General features: G+C 42.8%; 1 protein-coding gene and 1 long non-coding RNA gene across 3 annotated transcripts in view; one reads left to right on the forward strand and one right to left on the reverse strand.

Annotated features, from left to right (window-relative positions):
• Positions 1–27,356, reverse strand: part of LOC132382542 (NT-3 growth factor receptor-like) — a 951,566-nt gene that overhangs the window by 892,656 nt on the left and 31,554 nt on the right. The window contains exon 1 of one of the 2 annotated variants that reach the window (XM_059952848.1): positions 8,735–9,590. The exons of the other annotated variant lie outside the window; for it this stretch is intronic. Coding sequence (XP_059808831.1) covers positions 8,735–8,937 — 203 coding nt within the window. The 5' untranslated portion in view covers positions 8,938–9,590. Of the gene's footprint in view, positions 1–8,734; positions 9,591–27,356 lie in introns of those variants that run through there. 2 annotated transcript variants of the gene reach the window in all.
• LOC132382543 (uncharacterized) overlaps positions 8,585–27,356 on the forward strand; it is a 70,215-nt gene continuing 51,443 nt past the window's right edge. The window contains exons 1-2 of the long non-coding RNA XR_009508385.1: positions 8,585–8,668; positions 14,928–14,967. This is a non-coding gene — a long non-coding RNA (uncharacterized LOC132382543). The remainder of the gene's footprint in view (positions 8,669–14,927; positions 14,968–27,356) is intronic.

The raw sequence follows: 27,356 nt of genomic DNA on the forward strand, positions 1-27,356 counted from the left end.
AGATGCACAGGGAAGGCTTTTGATATACAGATTGTTAGATGTCTGGAAAGTGCTAGCAGGAGCAGTGGCAGATATAGGCATGATGACAGCATTTAGGAGGTATTCAGAGACACACATAAATATGAAGGGAATGGAGGGATATGGATCCTCAGCAGGCAGATGGGGTTAGTTCCATTTGGCATCATGTTTGGCACAGGTATCGTGGGCTGAAGGGCTCCCTCCTGTACTGGACAGTTCTATGTTCTATACAGCATGGGGGAAACCTACTCTAAAGGGTACAGGGAATGAGGTCCTAAAAGAGTCGCAAGAACTTGATGGGCTGAATGGCCTCTTTCTTTGACATATGCAGTTTCACAATATTATAATTTTGAGTATACCAGGAAGTGACAGACTGGGTATTGAATTTTCTCAAGCCAACTATAATCATTCAGTAGTTTATCCTATTTTATAAAATAGGAAATAACTGTAATCAGGAAGACCATTAAACAGCAAAGTAGAAACAGGAAGATAAATTTTACCTAATTTTCACACAAGCTACAAACCTGAACCATATGGCAGGGTTAGGTTTAAACAAATTACTCTTCATGCAGTCCTTCCTAAATTGATTGAGTATTGGAAATGTTATTTAAAAGAAAGAATATTGTTAAGTGCTGGACATAAATAACACATGAAGAAGCAGAACATTACAAGAACAACAGGAGCATCAGGCTGCGGTCAAATAGATACCACCCATAGATAAGAATGCTTGACTGCTGTGTCAGAAACCACTGTGTAAATAGGAATCATTACCTCTCTATATATGAACCACTAGGTTATATGATGTTCAATAGTGCCCACTGATTGAACCTGTAATGTACATTTGAGGATACTGTGTTCACTCTTCGCCTGTTGAAAACACATTTGAATTCAATGCTGACTTTCTGTTTTCCGATCTGAGGTCAGGAAGGCATTCAAACAATCCACTCTACATTCTATAACACACTGCTCTATATCATCCCAAGTAGACTTAATTACTGAGTACCCCCTGCACAATGAATTATTTAAGTAGCACCCAGATTTGGAAACACAATAGGGTTCGATGGCACATTCATTACAGATCCTGTAATTAATCCTTATAAGCAACACTTCCATTATAGATGCATTTAGAATCTGTTTTTAGCACATGAAAAGACAAGATTATTGTGAAAACTTTACTTTCCTATAATTGTTAGAGCATAAACTAAATAAAGTTGACTCTAATTAGATCAATAGCTTAAAATGAATTACTTAATCACGCGGAAGGTTTATGTGAGCTCAAGAATACAAGAGCAGAGTAATGCCAGTGACTCAATGGTATTAGGAGCCTGGCAATGTAAAAGTACTAGACATTCTATTATGCATCTCTATATCATGATCATAAGCCATAACCCTAGGCGAATGTTCCCTTATAGCGCAGGCTATCCAGACAAATAACTGAGGCCAAGCTCCACTTAACTGAGTCCAGTTAACGCAAACAGCAAAGCAATCATGGGAATCTTACTGCTCTGATGGTTCGGTAAAATTTAGCCAGTCATTGGGCTATCACCTTCTCTCTTCATGAAACAACTTACTGCTGCAATTAGTTTTCAATCAAAGCAGGGAATCTTTCTCAGGAAGGAAAAGACATTTAGGGTGGAGGGAAAAGACCTTCTTCAAACACGCACAGACAAAAAGACCGGGGGAGTACAGCCAGTCAGGCAGCATCTATAGAAATGAATAAACAGTCGAAGTTTTGGGTCAAGACCCTTCTTCAGGACTTCAACCACTTTATTTCAGAAGCAAACTCTGAAATGGACATAAGGTCACACAACCCTTCAATCTGCACTATTTGTATTGCCATATATTTTTGTACCCAGTTAATAGGGGACAATCCACCCCTTCAGAACCCACTTAGAGATTACAACAGCATTAAATAGAGTACTACTTTGTGACACAAATGTATAACTGAGTACACATGCTCGCTCACACGCAAAACAGAATTCCACCTCCAAGAAAATTGTACTCATGTCCCTGAAACTTATCGACTATTGAAAGGCCTACATTGAATGGACGTGGAGAGGATGTTTCCTGGAGTGGGGAAGTTGAAGACCAGAAGGCACAGCTTCAGAATAGAAGGATGTCCCTTTAGAATACGGATGAGGAGAAATGTCTTTAACCAGGAGGTGGTGAATCCATTGCCATAGATAAGTCATTGAAAACATTTAAACTGAGTTTCATAGATCCTTGAGAGCAGGCAGCAGAATGGGCGTTGAGAGGGATAATATATCCGCCATAATGGAATGGCGGAGCAGATTCAATAGGTCAAATAGCCTAATTCTGCTCCGATATCTGATGGTCTAAAAACCCAGAGTCAGGCTAACCTTACCTCATCAGTGGTGCACTCACAGTGCTAATGCATCTAATAGGTATTAATTATTTATTACATCTGGCCAAAAAAATGACAGGTACCTACAGGGAAAGTCATTTTAAAATCAGGATCGTAGATTTCAAAGTGACCGAGAATGTTAATTAGATTTGAAAAAACATACATATAATCATTAGATGGGAATATGTGTAAGCATTGAGCTCTTTATACATTGAGATGGATCAATATAATCACAACCAATTCTATCTATATGCTAATCAGAAGAAATGGATGCCGCAATCTCTTCAAATGTTTAGCAGCATCATTTGGATGCTCTTTGCCAGATCCACAGACCTATTGTTCAGTTGATTTATTAGAGTTGTTCTGCAAAACAAAATAAAGCCATTTTGAGATAATACATTATGTTTATTAGACACTGTCACCTCACCAACTGAAGTCTACCACTTGACAGGCCTGTGGTAGATTCAGGAGTTACACTTATAAAAATAGATCCAATAACTCTAGACAGTTACACTGAGCTATTGGACTATTCCCTTGTGCTTTCCATGGATTTTCTTGTTAACTTCTGACAGATTGCTCTCAATAAACAGTGTCGTTTCTAAGTATTTACCAGAAGGTTAAGATTAGCATCTGTGACATGTGCGCACAGTGTAATGCATTGAGTCAATGACCAACACGCTCCAAGGATGTGCTGGGGGCAGCCCACAAGTGCCTCCACACTTCCAGCAGCAACATAACATGCCCACAGCTTACTAACATGTACAGTACATCTTTGGAATGGTTGTGTCATGGATACAGAAATTTCAGGGTCCTGCAATCTTTTCAATCAGAAGCACAAGTGGAATAGTCCCAAACCACCCTGTGCCACTGTCTACTGGGTATCACAGGCACAAGAAGCAGCACACAAAACGCTGAATAATTCAATGGGCAAAGTTGCATCCTCAGGTTGAAATGGACAATTGGCATGTCAGGTCAAGGACTTTAATCTGGACTCAAGATGAAGTACAGGTGAATGGTCTCAACTTGAAAGGTTAACTGTCCATTTCTCTCCATAGATGCTACCTCCCCACTAAGCCCTCCCAGCTTCTTATGGGTTGCTCTATTAAATATCAGCCTTAGGAAGACAACCCACTGTTGTAATGCTTCACTGAAAAATACTATTCATTTCAGATGCCCACTGAGCTTTGCCCATTGGCCAAGCAATAGTAATACTCTGTGTAAGGCCAAAGTGGACCCGACGCAGTCTGTTGAGTGGTTCACATCCTCATCTGAATACATCATCATTTCTCTGCCTCCTACCAGACTCCCAAACACATTCACTGCACCATCGGGGTAAGTGCTTCAAGATGGTAACATCCCTTCTGGCTCAAGGTATTCCCTTGTCTGTGACCACTCAAAACGGGGAAGAAGCATTTGTGAATGCATAGACCACCTATACTAGGTGTAATCTTTACTAGGAGTAATTAGAGGGTATCCGGAAACAGCAGAAATGCATTGAACATCTCGTTCAGCCCCATCGCACCCTGCCTAGCCTCTGCAAATCTCTCATTGGCTCCTTCAGCGGCAGTGATGACGTTATTGGAAAATAATAGGGGGAAAAAGAGATTGGTGGGACAGTACCAATGGTGTAGATTTGTGTGGCTGTATGGCCTCGTTCTACCTTAAAGGGAAATAGGAGTCCACAGAACTGAAGTGGAAACGAGTCATGTTCCTGCCTGATGCACCAGACACGACGAACTTTCAATATTCAACTTTGCGTCCTTGTGTTTCTGGATTATGTTATTCAACTTTGAAATTACACAAGGCGCCTGGTTGCAAAAAAGTCCCTTAGTAGCTATATCCTAGATCAGAGAATCTGGTCAAAATAAAACTACCCCCTTTTTGTTATCTTACATTCAGAATTGCAAAGAGTACTTCTGAACCCGTACATCCCCGGAGACTAGCTCAGAACACGCAAGATTCCGCCTTTGGCGAAGCCTGAAACCACTCCATCTGTGGGGTTATTGACTAGTCCAGCGCCCTGCTGTCCTCACTGGTTCAGTCGTTTTTATTTACAATTGTTACCAGAGCATCGCAGGAGCAATATTGGGCGGCTAAATTTAATTCGGCTTTCAATAGATTGCTATTAAGCAATTATTTCCCCTGAAAAGCATAGCATTTGTTCATGGTACATTGACTGATAACATTGCGCCCATGACCTTGAGATGATTTTATACCAATTAGTGAACAGACTTAAAAACTTAAGGGGGGGGGTTGTTTGCATACAGCAATAAACTACTGATAAACACAGCGATTTTGTTCAATGTTTAAGGAGGGCACATTCCTTTAAATATCAACTGGTGAGCTGCTATTAGTCTTTGCCGCCCATCCTCGGTGTAACTGATGTGATTTCCCAGTCCATCACTATCGCAGCCTGTCCGACTTCCTGAACTTTTCTTTGGCCTGATTTATTTCTCTCCTTCACCAGCTCTACCACACACAAGCTCTCTTTGTGAGTTTGTCACTGTATTTACGTTCTGCTTTTCCCTTTAGTTCCGCGTTTGCTTCATTCGTGGTGTTTATTCTTCAGAATATGGAGAGAGTCACAGTCTTTCTTCCCCAGGGTAGGTGAGTCTAAAGCCAGAGGCTGGAGCTTTAAAGCGAGAGGGGAAATATTTAAAGGGGATCCGAGGGACAGATGCACAATTAGGGTGGTGGGTATACAGAGCGAGCTGTCAGAAGTAGCGTTTGATTGCTCTGGACCCGTACTCACTGGAGTTCAGTAGAATGAGGGCGGATCTTGTTGAAACCTAACGCATATTGAAAGGCCTAGATGGAGCGAAAGTGGAGAGAATATTTCCTATTGTTGGGGAGTCTGGGACCAGTGGGGACAGTCAAGGACGTCCCTTTAAACCTAGGATGAGGAAGAATTTCTTAAGCCAGAGGGTGCTGAATCTGTACAGAAGGCAGGAGAATGGGGTTGGGGGAAGGGTTCATATAAGCCTTAATGGAATGATGGAGTAGAATCGATGGGATGAATGGCCTAATTCTGCTCCAATGTTTTATGATCTTATGTTTAAGGTTATAGTAGAGTTGGGTACAATTAGACCATTTAAAATATTTAGACCGGTACATGAAGAGTCAAGGATTAGGGGAAAACGCAGACGCCTTGGTCGCCACAGAAGAGTTGGGCCGAATTACCTGTTTCCGTGCTTTATAACTCTAAAGCTAAGTGTGAAAGTGAATCAGTTTTAAGAATAGCGAATATGGGAGCGAGAACTCAGCTACTCGTATTAGATGTACTCAACAGGTCGAGCACCATCTGTGGAGTTGGAACATAGTTAACTTTTCAAGCTGTCTAAATGCCGGCCAAGGAACGTTGAGTGTAACTGACCCACATGCGCTGCTTGTTCTGACGAGCACTGCCACCAGCTTTCTGCTTCTGCTTCCAGTATGGTCTGGGTCATTTCTAACCTAACACCTGTTTCAGTTGGAGCTTCAGCCCTGGCACTCTTGCCGGAGCCAGCGTGGGGAGGGAAGAGGTTGTGGCTTTTCTTCACCTTGCTGTCGCCCTCCCAAGGTGCCTATTCTGGCTGAAGACCCGGGTGGGGGGGGGGGGTATAAGAGATCTTTCGCATCGCTGACACTCACTCATTGTGTCTCAACCCGAGTATTTAGTTTTCTAATATTTACCGTGACGATTAACTAAAAGCAAAGACTCCGTGTGTGATTAAATGACGACTGTCAACGTAACCTCAACTTGGCTGAACACTGAATATTGAATTATTTGCAAAAAAATATATAACTTTTCGTGTTATATACAATGTTTATACAATGCTCGTCTATAGGCACGAAGCAAATTTTAGAAGTCTCATTTCAGGCTAGTCTGTTACTGTAACCTGGGAGATCCCAATACCAGTCCGGAAACAAGTTTTCGATGTCTCCAGAGTTCAAATGGCGTCACGGGTTTAAATTTTACGTTAGAGCACACGTTAACTCGTTAACTCCTGACACCCGTCAACACTGGAATGGGGGAAAGAGTAGAAATCCTTAACAGTTCTCCTCACACCGGTTGAACGCGGGGGACGTCGCTTCAGCTGTGCTCAAAGCGTGCAGCTGTCGCGAAGCAGAGGTGCAGTATCCTAACGCTTCGGCACAGTTTAAAATGTTGTCCTGCAGCCTCCCCTATGTGTTGGTAGCTAGACCTGCTGTTGCATCAAGCATCTTGTCGATCCCCAGACCGAACAATCACGTCAGATTGTCCAAATGTCCAAAATAGTGAAGTGCCATGGTGCCTGTAATGAAGCGCCAGTGACTATTGAAAGGGACGGCAGGTGGGGGAGTTCCACTGACGTTCTAGAGTTAGGACAAGATTCCTGACAAAACAACCTGCAAATATTTAACTTTGCTTATATGAGTCATAGAAATAAATTAAATATGAAAATTTGTAGAAGGCACAGCCGTGAACTTTACCTGTGGCTATTTCCCGTGGGGTTGACGATAGACTTTAAAGACCAGTCAGTCTTCACATTAAAGGGCGGGTGTTGGTCCAAACCTCTCCAAGCGACATTCGCCACAGTTACAGCAAAGTTCACTAGTGCGGAAATTGCGTCCCCGTCCGGTCTTTTGAAGGGGAAATGCTAATGAAGGAGACGCGGGTAAGCGGTATCATCAGAGTGAACTACCGCCAAACAGGCAGTGTGTCAAGTGCAAGAGAATTAATTCTTCGCATCCCAGTCAGTAAGGGATTCCAGACCAGATTCCCATTTGCCAGGGAAGAGGACAGGAGGGCAGAGGCAAGAAGATTATAATATACTTCACCAGATGTTCCAAAGTGCATTAGTGTTGAAATATGACAGCCATTGTGGGGACAGTTCCACAAACAGTAATCGCGATTAACCGGCATGTTTAGTAAACTATTGGTTAGCAAGAACTTCCTGCTCTTCCCGGAGATATGACCATTGTAGTGATCTTGTCCAGGTGAGAGAGTAAATGGGACTTCGCTCTCATACCTCATTTGACTGTTCAGTACTCCTTCTAGAATGGTGCTGAAGTGTCAGCTCCGATTGTTATCAATTGGAATTTGCACCCCAAATGATCCGAAGCAGAGGCCAGGGCGAGTCACCCCTGACTGTCAATTAATGGAAAGCAGGACACGAGGGGACTGAAATATGTGTTCTGAGGAAGGGAAACTGACAATCACCAGGTCGAGAGTGGGGGAGTTAGGGAATGACAGATACCTGGGCAGGTGGCTGGGGGGGGGGGGGGGGGAGGGTGCTGCCACCACGGATAGAAAACAAAATCGACAGAGAAAGAGAGGGGGGGGGGCAAATGCTAAAATAAGGAGACGAGAACCCCAGCTGTCAGGACTCTTGAGTGGAGAAAGGATTGGAAGTCAGACATAACAGATATTCAGACCAGGACAGACAGATAGAGACACACAGCGACGCAGAAAGGGAAGGGTTGATCCCCAGAACTGCGAGACAAGGTTTCAGATGGAGACAGACACTGGGATGCAAGGAAGTGGCGAGGTGAGAGGGGGAGTTGGTGGGCCTGGTGGATCTCCGAGGACACTAAATTAGCTCAGCGCCGCCAGATCCCTCCTCCCCTCTCGGGCGGTCTGGAGTTACTGGAATTACTAATTTGAAGACCGTGTCTTAATGTCTGTGGTGCCTGAAATGTTTGCGAATAAAGCCGCCGCAGCATTCTCCGTGTACTGCAGATTTCCGTGGTTTCGTTCCTGTTTCTCACTGCCTCCAGGTGCCTGCAGTGTGTAGCTGGCAACCGAACGAGATGCACAGGCGCCTGTGCACCGGGCGAATGCGATCAGTTGAATGCGCTGGGGTGGAGATGATCGGGAGAAAGTTTTTTTAAAGATAAGGGTACAGATTCTGCCTTTAACCTACGCGTCCCCACCACTGGCACATCCAAGCAGTGAACACTAAGCACCAGCACCAGGCGCATTGACCTTACTTCTTTAAAATTCTGCTACAGTTTTCTACAAATGTCCATTATGATCTTGATTTTGTTTTACTTAGTTTTCTCAAGATTAAAAAAGACACATCAGGTAGCACGATGGGTTTCTGTTTTAGCTGCAGTGCAGTTAGGAATGGAACAGTCTCCAAATCCAATAATGTATTCTAACTTCCAGCTATCACAATTAGCTCCGGCCGCGGCTTCTCTCGTCTGATTTACATTTCTTTATTTGCAACTAAGCAGTCAGTCAAAACTCGCACCTTTCTGGCCCAAAGAAGGTCGGCGGGCGATCGACCCGCGTCCACAACGAACGTGTTCACTGCCCGCAAGGTATGTGCAAGGAAATTTAAACAAGAAAGACTCACGTTTTAAGGCAATAAGACAAGTCTTACTCACATTTCTGTGACGTTCGCCATCTCTTGCAAATCCAGGACCGGGAAGATGGTGACATTGTCGGGCTGATTGCAGTAAATCTGGCTGATTTTACATTTACAGTTACCCGGGCAGCCCAGAACCCAGAAACAGTTCTGCAAACTGCAAGAAACCCACAAAATCCTCCACAGAATTCCCCGAGAGGGTAGGGCAGGCCAACCCGACATGGTCAGTGTCTGAAACTGTTACAGCTTGTTCGACGCCTTTCCAGCCGATAATGCACTCCCATATACAGGAGAGACGGGGGTGGGGGGGGGGGGTCAGATAAGATCAGGCAGGAGAAACCGGTTCCCCCCTTCAAAACATCCTCCCATCTGCGCGCCTTTTCTTCCTTTTTATCACATTCGTCCCTTCGATGCTCTTTCAAAGAAGAGAGATAAATAAAGTCATCTGTTGGAAGCAGCCGCTGCAATCACAGGGTAAGTGGTTGTCGAGGAGGGAAGGGGGTTGGGGGGGGGGTTGAAACTAGCCCAGAGCAGAAACTGACCAGCGTTCAGAACGGGAAAATCCCAGTGAAAATGAGGAAAAGAAAACCTTCGGGGGAGTCCGAGAAATGATCGCAATCCGGCGCGGGGGTTCAGCAGCTACAAGCCACCGAGTTAGACTGAGCTACGGTGACGCACGGATGCTGCGTGCGGGTCCACAGAGGAGACGTGATGAGAGAGATATGATGTGAAGCGGAGGCTGGGGGCGAGCTACGGTTTATAAATTTCCAATCCTTTGCATCATCGGCGCCCGTGTGTGTGGGGTCGAAACCCCATCGTCCACCCCCTTCCACCTCCTCGCCGGGGTTTCCGACGACACCGTGCAAACAGTTGCTATTTACCCAGTCTTCAAAGATTTCGCCCTCGAAAGTTATAAATCGCAGGCAGCTACGTCTAAGCTGCGATACGCCAATATTGCAAGTGTCGAAGGAATTACTGCCTCATTCTCAAAGGCTGAGGGAAGCTGGAACTGAGCCCAGGGCTGTAGGACCGAGGCAGGTCGCTCGGAGCACTGCGCTGTTGAGTGGCTAATACACAAATTCGGCAAAAGATTTTGAGGAAATCAGGAAAAGTGCAAAGAGGAGAGAGAGGGAGAAAGGAGAGAGAGAGTGAGGAGAGTGAGAGAGAGAGAGTGAGGAGAGTGAGAGAGAGAGAGATAGCAAAAAAGAGAGGGGAAAATTCACACAGGCAGGAGGGAACACCTCAAGAGAGAATAGGCGATAGGAGTTTCCAAAAACAGCGAGGAAGGCGGAGGGGTCCCAGGGAGCCAGTAAGGGAGAGGATGAGAAGCGGAGGAGGAGGTGGTCCCAGAGATAGGCAGGTACAGGGGGGATTACAAAGGGACTAAGTGGGGAAACAGAGGGGAGGTCCCAAGGGAGCAGCGAGAGAGATGGAGGAGATGATCCTGAGGGAAGCGATGGGGGAGATGAAGGTATGTTTCAGATGGGGTAGAGAGGGAAATGGAGAGGATAACTCAGAGAGAGGTACTGCGGAAGGAGGGGATGCCCTAGAAGGAGGCAGTGAGGGAAATGAAGGGGCAGAAGGAGGTAGTGGAGGAAATGGAGATGTGGTACCAAAGTAAAGTAATTGGGGAATTGGAGATGTTCCAGAGAGAGACAGTGAGGGAGGTGGAGGGGTGTCCCAGAGGGAATCAGTGAGTGACATAAGGATGATCCCAGAGTGAAGTGAAAAGGGGCTGTCTCAGAGAGAGGCAATGAGGGAGGTAGGGAGGAAGAGAGAAGAGAACAAAGAGGCAATTCATTGCCATGAGAGAGAGGGGCTCTAAGTGATCGGGTAGATAACTTGAATAGTCCTGAGTTTTCTGAATGTTCTTTGCCACACTTACTGGAATTGTGCATTGGGGTTGGTGGATGCAATTGATGAGTCAGGATGGAAGTCACTTACCACATGAACTCCAGCATCTTGACTGCTCTTGCAGCCAAACTATTTATGAGGCTGGCCCAGTAGGACTCCAGAGTGCTGGAGAAGGGAGATTTTAAGCTAATGTTGTTGAAATCATTGGCTATTTATTAGACTTATTCTTGTTGGAGATGGCCATTGCTTGGCACCACAACTTGTAAGTACTACTTATCATGTGCCAGCCTACATCTATTTGTATCCAGTGTTTTGCTGCATCATTATCTGAGGATATACAAATAGAAGAGTATGTAGACTTCATGAAAGAGCAAGATTTTCAATGAAGTAACAAAAGGAAGTTGGGCTGAGCAAAAAATTTACTGGAGAGGCCTGAGGGTGAGAACATTAGATCACCCAATCATCTTCCTTTGTGTGAGGTGTGACTCCAACCATCAGACACAACCCCTCCTTCCCAATTCCCATTGGTTTAAAGTTTTTTTAATGACTTCTGCAGAGAAAACATGATGGATCAAACAGCCCAACTCTGCTCCTGTCTTATGATCTTAGATGCCACCAGTTGTGAAATACAAACCTTACTTCAACGGCAGTCACTTTCATCTGATCAATGGGTCCTGGAATAGTGTCAGCTATGGATCAATTAATGGCAGTCTTGCTTAGGTCAGGTGGTACATAAAAGGTTCAGTCTCGCTCCAGTGAACACAGTGCTCTGGGTCAGAGGTTTCCAACCTGGGGTCCACAGATCCCTTGCTCAAATGGCATTAGTCCATGGCATAAAAAAAAGTTGGAACCACTGCAATGCTACATTTCCATTAATGTTTTCTATTAGAAAAGGCTGTCAATACCTCAAAGTGGTAAAGGGTAATCATCTCTAGTGCCTTGCATAATAATTTACCCCTTATTTCCTTCAGAACAGCCCAATTAATATGTAATCACTAAGCCTGTTGCCATTTATTTTGGACCTTTTGGCTGGTGGACCTTTTACACTAGCATTGGTTATATTACAATCCTTAACTCACTATGAGCAGAAGCACGTCCCAATGAAGGGTCAGGACCAGAAACATCAACTGTTTACTCCTTTCCATTGTTGCTACCTGACCTGCTGAGTTCCTCCAGCATTTTGTGTGTGTAACTCGCCAGCTATGAAGTGTTTTGGACATCCTCAATTTATAGATAAAAGATGCAAAGTAACTGCAATACTCTCTGGTTTTTAGTTTCTTTTGTCCACAGTTGGACCAAGACTGCAGTAATATAGCAAATACCACCCACCAGCACCCTGGCACACCACATTTAAAACATTAAAACCAAGAACAGGGAGCAATCGAGCACAGGACAGGTTCTTTGGATCATGATGTGCCAGTTTACATTAACATATTCCATGAGCATTCTAACCCCTCCTCCTACATACCCTATAACCCTCCCATTTTTCTTTCATCCATGTATCTCTCTACAAGTCACTTAAATGCCCCTAATGTATCAGGCTCAACCACCACTCAAGGGGCACTGCGTTCACGACTCTTGTGTAAAAAAAAACTATCTCTGACACCTTCGCTAAGCTTCCCTCTACTCACTTCACAAGGATATCCTCTAGTATTAGCCATTGCCACACTGGGAACCAGGCTGTCCACTAAGTCTATTGTCTGACCAATATCAATAGAAGTGTATATCGATATTGGTCAGACAATAGTTGCTGAAAGCATAGTAAACAATATCTTCCATTACCTAACCTCTTCTCATTGTTACCATCAGGAAGGAGGTACAGAAGCCTAAAGGCACACACTTAGCGAATCAGGAACAGCTTGTTCCCCCTCTGCCACCTGATTTCTAAATGGATATTGAACCCATGAACCCTACCTTTTTGCACAACTTACCTTAATTTAATTATTGAATATACATATAGATACTATAATTCTTTTATTTTTTATCATGTATTGCACTGTACTGCTGCCACAAAGTTAACAGATCTTACGACATATGCCGATAATATTAAACTTGATTCTGATGACTGTGAATGATTAGTGAAATGCAAATTAGTTGGATTGGATTTCTCTCGGTTATAGATTCACCAGGATAATTTTGTCTTTGTTACTTAGATATCAGTGATCTCAGTGCATTGGAACACGCAGGCTAGGTATGCAGTAATAAATAATCAGCTGGAATAATTCAGTGGGTCAAGCAGCATATGTAGGAGGAAAGGAACTGATGATGTTTTGGGTTGAAACCTGTATCAAAACTCAGAACATTGACAAGTCCTTTCCTCCCACATATTCAACTCAACCCACTGAGTTCTTCCAGCAGATTGCATGTTGCTCCAGATTCCAGTGTCTACAGTCTTTTGTGTCTTCTATGACAAGATAGGTGATTGGTTCCAGGATTATTTAGGGCTTGAAATCCTTATAACCCATAGTTACTCAGCATTACAAATGGTCTACAAAGTCCATGTCAGCTTTCCAAAGGGCAAACTAGTCAATTTTTCAGTCTTCTAAATTAATACTATATACACTAATCTGATATTGTGTTCTCCTGACATCCCCAGCAGTTCAGAATCAGAATCAGGTTTAATATGACTGGCATACATCATGAAACTTGTTGTTATGCAGCAGCAGTACATTGCGATACATGATCATGAAAACTATAAATTACAGTAAGTATATAGATACTTAAAAAGTTGAATTAAGTAGGTAGTGCAGTAAGAGAGAAAAAAGTAGTGAGATAGTGGTCATGCCCACAAATATGGAGAATGTGCAAATACAGACAGCCTCATAGGTTAGGATGGAAACTAAGTGAGGCTCCAGTTCTACCAACACTAGCAATGAAGTAGATTTTGCTTTATCCAGTACATTCAGCTGTCTTGATGACATAGTGTGGAGGTGTTGTAGCCTAACTCTGCTTTCTGTGATGTTGGGAAAATCTCCAGACTGAGGAGAATAAGTGGAGGAGCAGGACTTGGCTCTATGAAAAGCTGACATGGAATTAATGGTCTCTTTTGTATTCTAATGATCTTGCAATTCTGTATCTTTGAACAGAATGTGTGCAGAGGAAAAAAGGAGAGAGAGAGAAAGAGTGGGAGAGAGCGATAGAGTGAAATGGAAAGAGAGAGCGAGAGCAATAGTGATAGTGAGATAGAGAGATAGAGTGATAGAGCGAGTTAGAGAGAGAGAGAGAGAGAGAGAGTTAGAAAAAGAGAGAGATAGAGAGATCTAAAATTGAGTTACCAGATTTATTAGAATAAAACTCTGATGGATACTATATAAAAAAACTTTCAGTCTATTCATTGGAATTTATTTCCTCATTCTGAATATACTTCACATTCAAAATACCAGGAGGTAATAATTCTGTCAGTTCATTTTTTTGTCTCCGATTGATTTAAGTGACAAAGCAGATCATTGAAGGGCTAAAGGAGAAAAATTTTGAGTATTTGTACAGTGAGAGGGTCAGGGATGCACAGAAATGCAGTGAATTAATGTGTGGGAAGATGCCACATGCAAATGAAGGAGAGAGTCAGCCAATCAGTCTCACTGCAATAAACTTAAAAGGAAAAACAAACAAGACACTGAAGTAAATAGATAGATGAATGAATGAATGAATAAACCAACAAATAACTACATGGAATGATATGGTATGTTGGCTAATTCTGTTTGTACATTTCATCATTGAATAGAACTCACGCTATGGGAATTCCAGAAAACAAACATATCATTGCCTCTGTGTTTCTTCTATATCATCAGCTTTTGGGTTATTACTACAGGAAAGAATAACAAAACTCACTGGTTATGTACTGTTGTGACTTGAGCTGCTTATGGACATGTGGAGGAGAAGTTATCCTTGAAGGATCATGTTTTATACCACACTGCCTTCTTCTTGATCTACCGAAGTAGACTTGATGGGCCAATTAGCCCAGTTCTGCTCCTGTATCTAATGGACTTATTTTTAGGCACTCAGATTCTTTTAAGATGGCATGCAGGATCGAATCAACTTTCCACAGGAGCTGTTCTTCCCTATCGACCCCATTTATGGCAATTCACTGGATTTCCTATGCAAAAATATTCTACAGTCTCCAGGAATTTAAAAAAATATATATTATTCATTCACAGGATACTCACAAAAGCAGTTACTCAGTGTAAATTGTCCTTTCCCAATTCTCCCCTAAACTGAATGGCTTGTTTGGCCATTTCAGTGGGCAGTAAAGAGTCAAGCACACTGATTATTATAGAGTCATGCAGTATATGGCAGATTTTGGATCTAGGAACACCAATACAGTAGAAATTATTAACTAGTAATCTTGCTCTTTGTTCTAGGTGTGTCCAGAATTTCCTGTGGTGATGAACAAATTGATAGGTGAGTCAATAGTCAAGATTTCTGAATGCTAGTTCAAAGTTAATGTTATTACTGAAGTACATATATGTCAAAATTTACAACCCCAAGACTCATTTTTGTGTGGGCATACACAGCAAATCTATAGAATACTATCTATAACAAGATCAATGAAAGATCAACCAGAGTGCAGAAAACAACAAACTGTGCAAATGCAAATATAAATAAAAACAGGAACATGAGATAATGAGATAGAGAATCCTGAAAGTGAGATCATTACTTGAGGGAACATTTCAATGATGGGGCATGAGTGTAGTTATCCCTTTTTATTCAAGAGCCTAATGGTTGAGGGGTAGTAACTGTTCTTGAACTTCGTGATGTGAGTCCTGAGGCTCTTGTACCTTCTACCTGATGGCAGCAGCAAGTAGAGAGCATGGCCTGGGTGGTGAGGATCCCTGATGATGGGTGCTGCTTCCCTACAACATATAGATGTGCTTAATGGCTGGGAGGGCTTTACCCATGATGTACTGGTCCAAATCCATTACCTTCTGCAGGATTTTCCGTTCAACGGCATTGGGGATTCCATACCAGGCCATGATGCAGCTGGTCAATATACTCTGCATGAAACATCTATAGAAGCTTGTCAAAGTTTTAGATGTCATGCTGAATCTCTGCAGACTCGTAAGGTAGTAGAAGTGCTGCTGTGCTTTCTTTGCAATTGCACTTAAGTTCTAGGTCCAAGACAGATCCTCACCTGGCAGTTTAAAGTTGCTAACCCTGTTCACCTCTGATTCTGTGATGAGGACTGGTTCATGAACCCCTGATTAAGCTAGTCCAGTAACTTATGCTCAATGGAACGACACCCTTCAAATGATGAACTTGCGAGATGCCTCTGTGAACACACCTGAGAGAGAACCTGATGGGACTTTAAACAACAAAGTCTCTTTGATTTTCATTTTTATGTGAGCACTTACATTTATAAGAATATTCTCTGTATAAATAATCTTGGTGGTTAGAAGCGGAGTACGTGTTTGGAGTCTCTAGGAATCTGCACAGAGTTGGCCAACCTAAGTCCCTTTTATTAGACTCTCCAACTACGATAACATTTCTTCAACTGGTAGCCAACACTATTGTACTGCCCCATCCCACACTTCCTTGTGAAAACCTAATCACACACCATCTCCAAAATCTTAGGATTCTTCAACTTAATCACAAGAAAAACCTTCCCCACCGTTGAACACATCTACAAGGAGTCATATGATCGAGGATGATGGTCTTCATTCTGTTGATCTATCACAGAGTGAAGATGCCTGTGCATTTATTTGTTTAACGTGTACTTGATGTTCCACTCCAAGAAGCACATGATACTTCACAAATCAACCAACTGATTCCAATGGCATGGAAACCACTACAATTGGAGCTGATGGATTTGCTGCAGCCTTCATCCGCCTTCACAGCCGTTGAGTTCGAAGTAACTTCATCTGATTGTTCTTTATCAGGGACTTCACCCCCGACCTTACTGCCATGGGTGACCCTACCAGGAGCATAGCTCCAGACGGCATCGCTCTTGGGATCTCAGGACCACACAAGCTTCTCCACCACGACAAGGTGACAATCCACGGAGAAGTACAAGGAGAGCTGCACAAGAAAGCAGCACCCATCATTAAGGACTTCTACCATCCAAGCCATATTCCCGTCTCAATGCTGCATTCAGAAAAGAGGTACAAGAGACACATCACCAGGTTCAGGGACAGTTATTATCCTTCAACTGTCAGGCTCCCGAACTAGTGTGGACAACTTCACTCACCTCAACACTGAAATGATCACTGAACACAATCTATGGACTCACTTTCAAGGGTGCTACAACTCATATTCATGGTATTTATTTATTTATTTAGTATTTGCACAGCTTGTCTACTTTTGTGCATTGTTTGCTTGCCAGTCTTTGCTTATGTGTAGTTTTTCACTGATTCTCTTTTTTCTTTTTTCTACTTTGAATGCCTGCATAGAGGGTAAATGGGTTAAGCAGTAACATGGGTGTAATTGAGCCATGTGGGATCATTGGGCTGGAAGAGCTTGTTATTGTGCTGCATCTCTAAATAAAAAAAAACTTTTTAATAAGTTAAAATATGTATGACATAACTTCTAAGCTATTTTGTCCATTCTGTCCAATGGAGTCTTATTAGACCCTAACAGTTCCAGTTGAAGTACACATTTTCAAGATAGTCTGACAAATGAAGGGAGGTACTATTATAGAAAGGGCAGAATAGATTAGCATCAAAATATTAAGGTATAATTAATGATTAGAACATTTAAATTAAAAAATAAATTGGATAGCCATGGCAGCTTAGCAGTTGGCACAGTTCTATTACAGCTTGGGAGGTCCAGAATTCAGAACTCAATTCCGATGCTGTTCTGTAAGGAATCCCTGTGGAATGGTGCTACTGGGTAGGTTAATTGGCCATTCCAGTTTAAGATGCTTTACCGAGGACATGTAACAGCTCATTGGTAGTTCAAAAGCAACGGCATTAGACTAAAAATATTTATTAATAACCCTTTTCTGAAGTAAATTGTGGTAAACTACCACCACAAACAATGAAGAGCCGAGTGAGGGCAAAGTGAACTCGAGAGATGTGCCCTTCTGGTGTGCTGCAAGATTGACACACTTGCAGTTGATGCTGTGCTGGTTGGAGAGAACAATTTGGAGGGGAGAAGACGGGACAGAGAAGTACCGATGCCCATCCAATTGGGCTGGGAGCGAGGGTGGATCACTCTAAGCAGCAAGGTCGAGAGCAGCTTCTTTGGCAGCAAAATTCAGATCTGAAGCGAATGGCTGGGTCACGTGTTCTGGGCCCAGAGCGATTTACAAGGCCTAAGTCCTATTGCGAGGTACAATATGCTGTTTGGACAATCAAAAGAGGTGTAGAGAGTCGGGCAGGGTTAGATTGCTCCAAACGCCAAGTCGATTTGGAAGAACAGAAGAAGAACAGCTTCTCTGGTAGTGAAATCTAGGTCTGCAATGATTCGTCACAGTGGGGCCCAGGTCCTAGTGTGAGGTTTGGACAATTGCAATGCTGGCCCAGATGGTCTGGAGGTTTCTCTCTTCATAATGCAGAGGTTGCGAGACTGCACCAGCTGCTGAAATGGCTAACACGAGGGGGCACAGTTTTAAGGTTCTTGGAAATAGGTACTGACGGGATGTCAGGGGTAAGCTTTTCACACAGAGAGTGGAATGAACTGCCAGCAGCGGCGGTGGAAGTGGATACAACAGGGTCTTTTCAGAGCCTTTTAGATAGGTACGCAGAGCTTCAAAAAATAGAGGGCTATGTGCTAGGGAAATTCTAGGCAGTCTCTAGTTATACATAGTTAGCACAACATTATGGGCTGAAGGGTCTGTGATGTGCTGTAAATTTCTATGTTCTATATCCTGGCAGGCAATTAGGAGATGCTGTCAATCCTTGTCAATGTTGACACATCTGATGTATCTGAGCAAGTAACACCTTGGGTGGTTAACTTTCATCATGGTTATGAACTACAGGAAGATGTCAGTCCCAGTGATATTACACACAGACATGGACCTCCCTGCTATACCAACCCACCCATCCCAGGCACTCTGGCTCTAATTTGCCTTAGCTGAAGACAAAAAATGGTGAAATGGTGCCAGAACTGCCTGAATGCTAATTCCTTCATTGCACTGAAATGTCCTGGGTCATCTTATTTACACCAGGAGCCTCAGATCTAGGTGCATATTAGATCAGATCGGGGGCACAACCACACTGAGAGTGGAGCATTACTGCTAAATTACATTTCAAAGTTCAACGTAAATGTTACTATCAGAGTACATACACGTCACCACATACAACCCTGAGATTTTTCTTCCTGATGGCATACTCAGAATGGTAACTGTAAACAGGATCAATGAAAGAGCAAGTAGAGCATAGAAGACAACAAACTGTGCAAATACAAATAGGGTTAAGAAATGAGAGCATGAAATAGCAAGATAATGAGTCCTTAAAGTGAGATTATTTGTTGTCTCGCTGGTCATCAGAATGTATCAAGCATCACTCTGGAGCTGGGGAAGGACTAAAAGATTCAGAAAACAATGTTAACCCATTAACTTTGTCAAGGACAAAATTGCAAGTCATCAAAAGTGGCAAGCAGAACAAGAGAAGTGAAGCCTTGGGTAAATGTCTACTTTTCCCATGACTTGGATGAGCTATAACTATGGTGGGATCCCTAGAATGCATTATAGCTCTTTAGCAAGACTCTAGGCAACAAAATATCGTCACCTCCAACTGGGACCACAAGCATGTAGAGTGAGCGTTCAGTCTGCCTTGATTGATATCAAGAGCTCTCTTGTTCTTTTCAGTACCTCGTGCTAGAGGTGGTACGCATCTGACCACGCCAGCCCCTGGGGTTTAGATGCTCCGATTCTCTGGAGCATGGAGAGCCGGTGCGGCCTCTTTAAAGATTCAGGACCACTCCACTAATTGGCGGCCATGTTTTTGGTGCTAAGGTTTGGATATTTACAGGACACATGAACTCAGGTTCGATGCCCAATCATCAGCTCAACTTTGGTTCAGTCTGTGATGGCTTTTAGGGTTTCTGTCTCATTCAGATTCTCAGCTAGTCTCGTCATGTTCTTGTCTAGCATCTAGTCAAGATCCCTGTTCTCATCTCAGCCTCGAAATCATGTCTCGATTCAAGTACAGCAGCACTTGAATGCACTAAATGTTCACCTAGGCCTCTTGTCACAAGATTCCTATTGTAAATATTCAATACACCAAATAAACATAATCATACAATTGGCAAGTGATCTTATTAAATAAGCAAGAACAAGGTGGAGTAGAAATAGCTTCTGTTCAGTTAAAACAAAAGTGTGCTTCAGATTTTCCTCTGCTCTTTATTGCCAGGCAACATTGGTTGCCCAGATACAATGGGAATTCATTCAATGGCCTCAATATACAGAAGGCTCCGAATAATGATTGTACATCATTTCAAAAGTAAAGCAAGGCTCGCAATGACTTTAATTAGCAGCACCTCCCCACTCCCCCATCAAATGTCATGTGTTATCAGAAACAGGTATGGAGATAGTTGAGAAAAATCACATCATATTTTATAATTATACAGTACTGTGCAAATGTGAGGCTCGAGAGCCTAAGACTTTTGCATAGTACTGTACTTGTCAACGTGGAACAGAGAGCGAGCTTGTAAATCTGGATGTTGCGAATGGCGAGAGTGGGGCATGACAGGAGGGGTGTGGGACAGGTGGCAAAGAAGGAGCGCCAGGGGCTGGGAGGTGGGGTACAGGTGCAGACACACCCAGCCCTGAGACACCAGGCAAGGTCATTTGAATCACTTGAATACAATTGATTTATTGATCAATACAGTATGTCTCTCTGGAGCTTCCCACTCCCTCCCCTCTCCCTTCCCCTTTTCCCAACCATGATTCCCTTCTCCCTGCCCCCTTCCTACTCTCAGTCCACAGCAGAGACCCATATCAGAAGCAGGTTTATCATCACTCACAGATGCCATGAATTTCTTTCTGGCTGCAGTACAGTGCAATACGTACAATTACTACAGTACCGTGCACTATACGTGCCTGAGATTTTTTTCACGGTATTGTATTTCTCCTGACATAGGAAATCATTTGAATCGTTGGTTCCATCAATGCCCTTTTGTTTCCTGTAACCTTTTCACTGTCACATGTCCATCAACTCCTCCCTCTTTCTCCTGTGAACACCCCCAGTCCAGATAAGTTACAGCAGCAAACTATCCGTCCACCAGCAGGTCCTGGTGGGGAAAACCTCCATGGTCACTGAGTCCACGCCAAAGTCAGGATCAAACGAACATTGCTGAAGCTATGAGACAGCCCGTACACTCTCACCCTTCTCAGCACGGTGTGTCACTTTTATTGGTATCTACCACAAACCAAGTTCTGGCATATAAAGATTTGAATAACTTAGTTTTAATGTTTTACTTATTTTTATGCCTATTGGCCTGAATTAGTAGCTGCAGTCTTTTCTTCAGGCTAGCGCAGTCAAAACTGGAGGGATTAGGTTAAAAGAGAGGGGATAGATTTAAAGCGGACCTGGAGGACACAAAGAGTGTCCTCCAGGTCCACAAAGAGGCTGGTGTGTAGGTGGAATGAGCTGCTAGCGGATGTGGTGGAGGCAGATACAATAACAATGTTAAAAAGAGGCATATGAAGAGGTAAGTGCAGAGCAAAGGTTTAGAGCTGGAGTTCCTAATCTGGGGACCCCTTGATTAATGGTAGGTTTCCATGGCATAAAAAAGGTTGAGAAGCCCTGGTTTAGAGGGATATGGACAGCAAATGTGACTGGCTCAGACAGAGAACTTGGTGAACACAGGCAAGTTGGGATGAACAGCCTGTTTTCCATGTGGTATAACTCTCTGACTCTGTGACCCAAGTATTGGGAAGCAATATATGATATTGTGGGTGGTCTGAGTGAGTAACTGCCAATAACTGACCAAGGTCACTTCCCTTTGACTCATGTCACATTAATGCTCTTTCATTGGACAATCACAGAGTGTTCTCAAGTTCAATGATATGGGAGTGATGAAATATTACAGCTGTGCACTAAAGTTGTCCAGGTTGAAGAACATTACTGTAAAGGCTGTGGAATCTGACATGAACTACAGTAAAAATAAAATGAACTCACTCCATGAGAACAGTTCCAACCATAGTTCATTCCCAATTATATCATAAACATCACTTCAAACAATACTTCCGAACCCATCCAATAGGGAATGCCACTGTGTAAGCTATGGTTCAGTGAGCAGTACTCCCAGCTCCGAAAAGACACAAATTCGTGATTAGACAAAAGCCGAATCATCCCTTGTTCTTCGCCAAGATTTGTCCATAAGCTAGAAATCTAAACCAAACTATGTGGTGAATGATGCTTCAGGGAACTGAATCTGTGCAAATAACCAGCCGCTTTTCCTACAAAATAGAAACCTGCCCTTCAAAAAGTTCTTCATTGACTCTTTGCAGTTTGGGAAAAATACAGAAGCTTGTATGTTTGAGTAGGTAAACAAGCGAATGTTGGAAATCCTCGGCAAGGCAGTTGGCTACTGAAAGAAGCAAAGTCCAAAGGGAAATACATTGACTTGAAATAAATTTGGTTCACATTGCCTGTCTCTCCAGCTCTCCACCTCTCTGTCTTCATTTCCACACGTGCATTAGCCGATCTAACGATCTCCTGTTTTAGTTTCACATTTCTAGTGTCTGGTGCTTTTTCTTTCATGTATGAAAGCAAATCCTTTTTTATTCTCAAGCTCCCTTCCCAATTGCTGAGACTTACATGCAAGTTATACATATATATATTGCCCGTACCCATATTTGGTCAACTCAATCAAGAGAATTATTGGAGTTTGCAAATGCTGAAATCTGGAACTAAAAACAAACCACTGGAGGAACTAAACGGGTCAAGCAGAATGTGTGCAGACTAAGTGATAGTTCACATTTTGGGGAGGGATCCTGATGTGGTTTGTTCTTTGAAATGTAGTCTACTTGAGATAGGAGCGAGAGACAGAAAGAATAGGATCCCATTCCCTGGCCCTAATGTCTGATACCTTGGTAATGAACAACCAATCAAACTTCCTCTGTTCTAAATTTTACATGCGAATATTATGTGACAGATTATTGAAAACAAAGATATCATGTTCAAATTGCATAAAGTTCTGAATGAATTCCGTCTTTATTTTTCTGTTTCTTCTGTCATATTTGGTCTGCAGTCTTCTGTTTTCATCTCTGCTCAGTGTAATATCTGAAATTCTGTTGGTTCCATTTATTTTGAATTATGTTATTGAAGCAAAATCACATTTGATCATTTAACAAACCATGCATATGATTTAAAATTATGTACTTTCTCCTTAATGTCAATTATGATAAAATTACAGATATTTTCCTCATTTAGCCAATAAATATGTCCATGGTTTTTTTTTTGAACAATGAAGTGAAGCTCAAGGCTGTTTGAATCCAGAGCTGGAGAGTAATATAGATCAAAAGGTCGAGGAAGACCTGGAGAGTCACTTTAGCTTACTGAGGGGTAGGGTAAGGAAATAAATTTTTTGAATTCATGTGTAAAATGGTAAGACCAGCATGTGTTGGTAAATTGGCTTATTATGGGCATGTACTGGGGTACAATATAAAAAACAGGTTTACATGTCATCTGTACAGATCAGTTCATTACAGCAGTGTATTGAGGTGCTACAGGGGAAAACAATAACCGAATGCACAGTAAAGTGTTATGGAGAAAGTGCAGTGCCAGCAGACAATCAGGCTCAAGGCCACAATAGGATAGACTGCAAGGTTAAGAATTCATTTTATTGTACGAGGGGACCATTTACTATTATAATAGTGGCTGGATAGAAGCTGCCCTTGGTTCTGGTCAAATGTGCTTATTTGACTTCTTCCTGATGGAGGGAGGAGAACAGAGAAGGACTGGGGTGAATGGATCTTTGATTATGTTTTTACCAAGAAAGAACGAAGTGTACACAGAGACATTGCCCTTGAGAGAACCGAGATAAACTCCACATGCTTCTCGAATAGCCTGTCCGAACTTTTCAGAGAGCCGGCATGTCGATTCGATAGGCCAGCTGATTACACCTCCATAAAGAGACTGTTGACCAGATTAGACGTCAACTCGAACGCAAAATTAAGAACTGACCCAAACCAAACACAACCATGGCCTTTCCAACACTGACCAGAGCTTGAGTAATGAGAAACATCAAACTGAAACAGAAGCTGATGAGCTGAAAACACGCACGTCAGCAAGCATCTGAGGGAAGAGAAACCAGTCTGTGTTTGTGTCAGGACAGGGAGGGAGTGGCAGGGTTTCAGTTTAGGTAACAGGGCTAAGGAGAGTGAGGTGTAAAGCAAAGTACTACTTGGAGTTTGGTTAAAACAGATCAGGTGATAACAAGTGTGAGGACTGACCAAGGCCATGGTACAGATAGGGACCGGGTGACAGTGGGAGACAATCACAATCATAGTAAATGATGAGAGAACATCTTACCTGAAGTTAGAACCTGAATCTCTTTAAGGTTTCTATACCTCACACAACTTGATCACCACTATGAATGTAACTGTCTCAGAATCAGGGTTAATACCATCGACATACATCCTGTAATGTGCAGTGCAATGCAGAACAATGCTATAATTTACAATAAATATATAAAAATTAATTTAAACAAGAAATGCAAAAAGAAGAACAAAAATAGTGAGTTTGTATTCACGTGTGACAAATTGTCCATTCAGAAATCTAATGGTGGAGGAAGAGAAGTTGTTCCTGAAATGTTGAGTGTCTGTCTTGAGGTTCTTTTCTAATGGTAGTCACAAGACGAGTCCAAGTTGAAAGAGCACTAAACATTGATCAAGAACAGGGAGTTGATGATTTAATAGTAAGAAAAACTTCCTGACCTAGAGAAAGTACTGAGCTGGTTGAGCATGTTATCAAAATAAACACTTCATCTGACCCTTATTGTTGGAAAGCCAGGCTGTAGAATCTATTAACTGATATTTTAATAGTCACTGGATTATTGATAATAGCTTATCTTCATAGGTTTAATTGATTTAACTGAGTTGAGGGTTCCATTGTTACATGAAAAATACATCCATTATTACTCGAACAATACATCCGTTGTGCTACCACAGCAGAATGAAAAGGAGGGTTTGCACCTGGAACTGGATAACTGGACACTATGCAAACAGGGGCAGATTCAAGGCTTGCTTAGATGAATACGATCCTGATAGAGCATGATAGGGAAGGTGTTGAAACGCTTTCACTAGTCGGTAAATCTCATAAAAAGGGGCAGATCATTTAATCGTGAAGTGTGTAGAAACTTCTTTACATAGAAGATGGTGAATCTCAAGAAATTTCTAACCCAGGGGATCATGAAGTTAAATATTAGAAGTATTTAAGATGGAGGTAGATATATTTCTGAAAGAAAGGGTTATCAGCACAGAAAGAGAGTTGCAAACAGTTTCAATGCCGAGTTCTGGGGTCGTCAGAGGTCCAGACATCGAGGCCCATTTTCCAGCCACCCAGGACTTCAAATCTCTATGAATCACTGGGTCAACTGCGCAGGCCAAAGGCCCGCTGTCTGCAAGTCCGGGTCCGAGTCCTATGGAGGCTGAAGATAGACTGTCCTGGGGTTGGAGGACTGTGCATTTGTGTGGGTGGATGGATGGGTATTGGGAAGGAACAGGGCTTGTTTTTGCTGTTGCTTGTTGTGCTGTGTTCTACTGAATACTACCGCATGCTTTTGCTCTATTTTCACACTATTTTATTATATACATATAGAGCATACAGATAGATGGATAGATAGATATATTAATCCCAAAGGAAATTACAGTGTCACATGTGGATTCTCGTTAACTGGGTCATTGGTTAATTGGGACAGTCGCTTATTTGGGACAGCTCCAGAATGATTCCCAGCGATTTTCAGTCATGTGCGCTTGTGTTGCTATCATCTTTGCTGATATTTGGTTACAGTTTTCATTGAACATTAATTCTCCCTTCCACATCTGAGGATTGTACTTTCAACTAAAACTGATAGCATTAAGCAACAGTGAATTATCTTTTCTCCCAAACTGGAGTCCACGGACCCCTTGGTTAACGGGAGGGGTATATGGCATTTAAAAGGTTGGGAACACTTGATTTAGAGATACAGCTTGGTAACAGGCCCTTCCAGCTCAACAAGCTCATGCCACCCAGTTACACCCAAGTGACCAATGAACCTACGAACCTGTACATCTTTGGAAAGTGGGAGGAAACTTGAGCACTGGTAGGAAATCCTCAAGGTCACACGGAGAACATACAAATCCTTTAAGACAGTGGTGGAACGAAACCTGTGTCGCTATCGCTGTAATAGCGTCACCTTTACTGCTATGTTACTGTGATGCCCCAATTACACTGATGCAAGGCCCCTAATATGGGGAGAGTAATGGCAAGTCAAAAGCAACCCATACCTATTGCTAACCAATCCAAAGCTGACTTTCACTGATCAGTCACTGGTCCTGACAACGTCTCAAATGTTCTTCATAACCATTTATATAGTCACGCTCTGGATGTACCATTAACTTTATCGGTTGTTGGCTTTAATAAATAAAGGTCTAGTCTCTTGATTTCAGGTCTTTTAAGTAATTTTATTTGAAAAAAACACAACAGATAGGGTCTGCAGAGCTATGAGGAGAGCTGAACGGATACTGAGCAGTAGCTGATATTGAGATTAATATTGAAAGGGAAGTCATAGGTTGATGTTCAAGGAGGGCTTAGTAGGAAGGAAGGTGATGGAGGATGTGCCAGTACACCTGAAGTGAATTTTGAGCCTAAAGGACTGAAGATTTGACTGCTGACATCTGGAGATAGGGTGAGCAGAACTCAGAAAATGGTGAGGAACAAGAAGTTTGAGGAGTTGTGAGAGTTGGGGAAAGAGAAGTAATGAAGAAGTGTCGGTATGAGAATGTACATTATAAAATTGAGGAATTGAGTGATGAGGAGCCTAGTGAATGCCAGCATGCACAGGAATACTTGATGTGGTCTGAGATGTAGGAAGTGGGGTGTTTAGTTTTAGCAGGTGGAGGAATAGTGACTAGTCAGAAGTGGATTGAGTATTCAGGTCTGATGGTGGAATGGGTAGTTTCAATAGTGAAGGTGTTAAGGTCAGATGGAAGTATGTAATGGTGGAGTAAAGGTGAAGGAAGGGGATTTATTGTCTGAGGGGGTTTGGACTTCACAGCATAATCGCAAAGTTGCCAGAGTCCAGTTTGTTATCATTTGGATAAGTACATGTCTGCATAGCTGAAATGAAAAACTAACTTAGAGCAGCTTCACAGGCCCATAGCATTGGAGACACAACGTTCACAAGAAAAACACAAATTATCTAAAATCACACAAGAAAGAGTACAATTGGAACAAAAGAAAGCCCGAAGTTTAGAATGAGGAGGTTGTGAGCAGTTTCAACACTCATGAAGCTTGACGCCATTATGGACACAACAGCTCACTTGATAGGCACCCCCATCCAAAACCATTCATCCACTCCACCACAGACACGCAGTAGCAGCAGTTTGTACCATCTGAAAGATGCACTGCAGCAACTCGGCAAGACTCCATCGGTGGCGCCTTTCAAAGCCGTGACAAGGGCAGCAAAAGCATGTAAACACCGCCAGCTGGAAGTCTCCCTCCAAGCCATGTGCCATCCTGACCTGGAAATATATAACCATTCCTTCATTGTTGGTGGGTCCGAATCATGGGACTCTCTCCCCAACAGCGTGCTGCTCCTCTCCCTGCTGTCATCAGGAAGGTGGTACAGGAGCCTCAGGACCCGCACCTCCGAGTTCAGGAACAATTATTGCCATCAGGCTCTTGAACCAGAGAGGATAACCT

The sequence above is a fragment of the Hypanus sabinus genome, chromosome 28 (genome assembly GCF_030144855.1).
Source record: "Hypanus sabinus isolate sHypSab1 chromosome 28, sHypSab1.hap1, whole genome shotgun sequence".
NCBI classification, from domain to species: domain Eukaryota; kingdom Metazoa; phylum Chordata; class Chondrichthyes; order Myliobatiformes; family Dasyatidae; genus Hypanus; species Hypanus sabinus.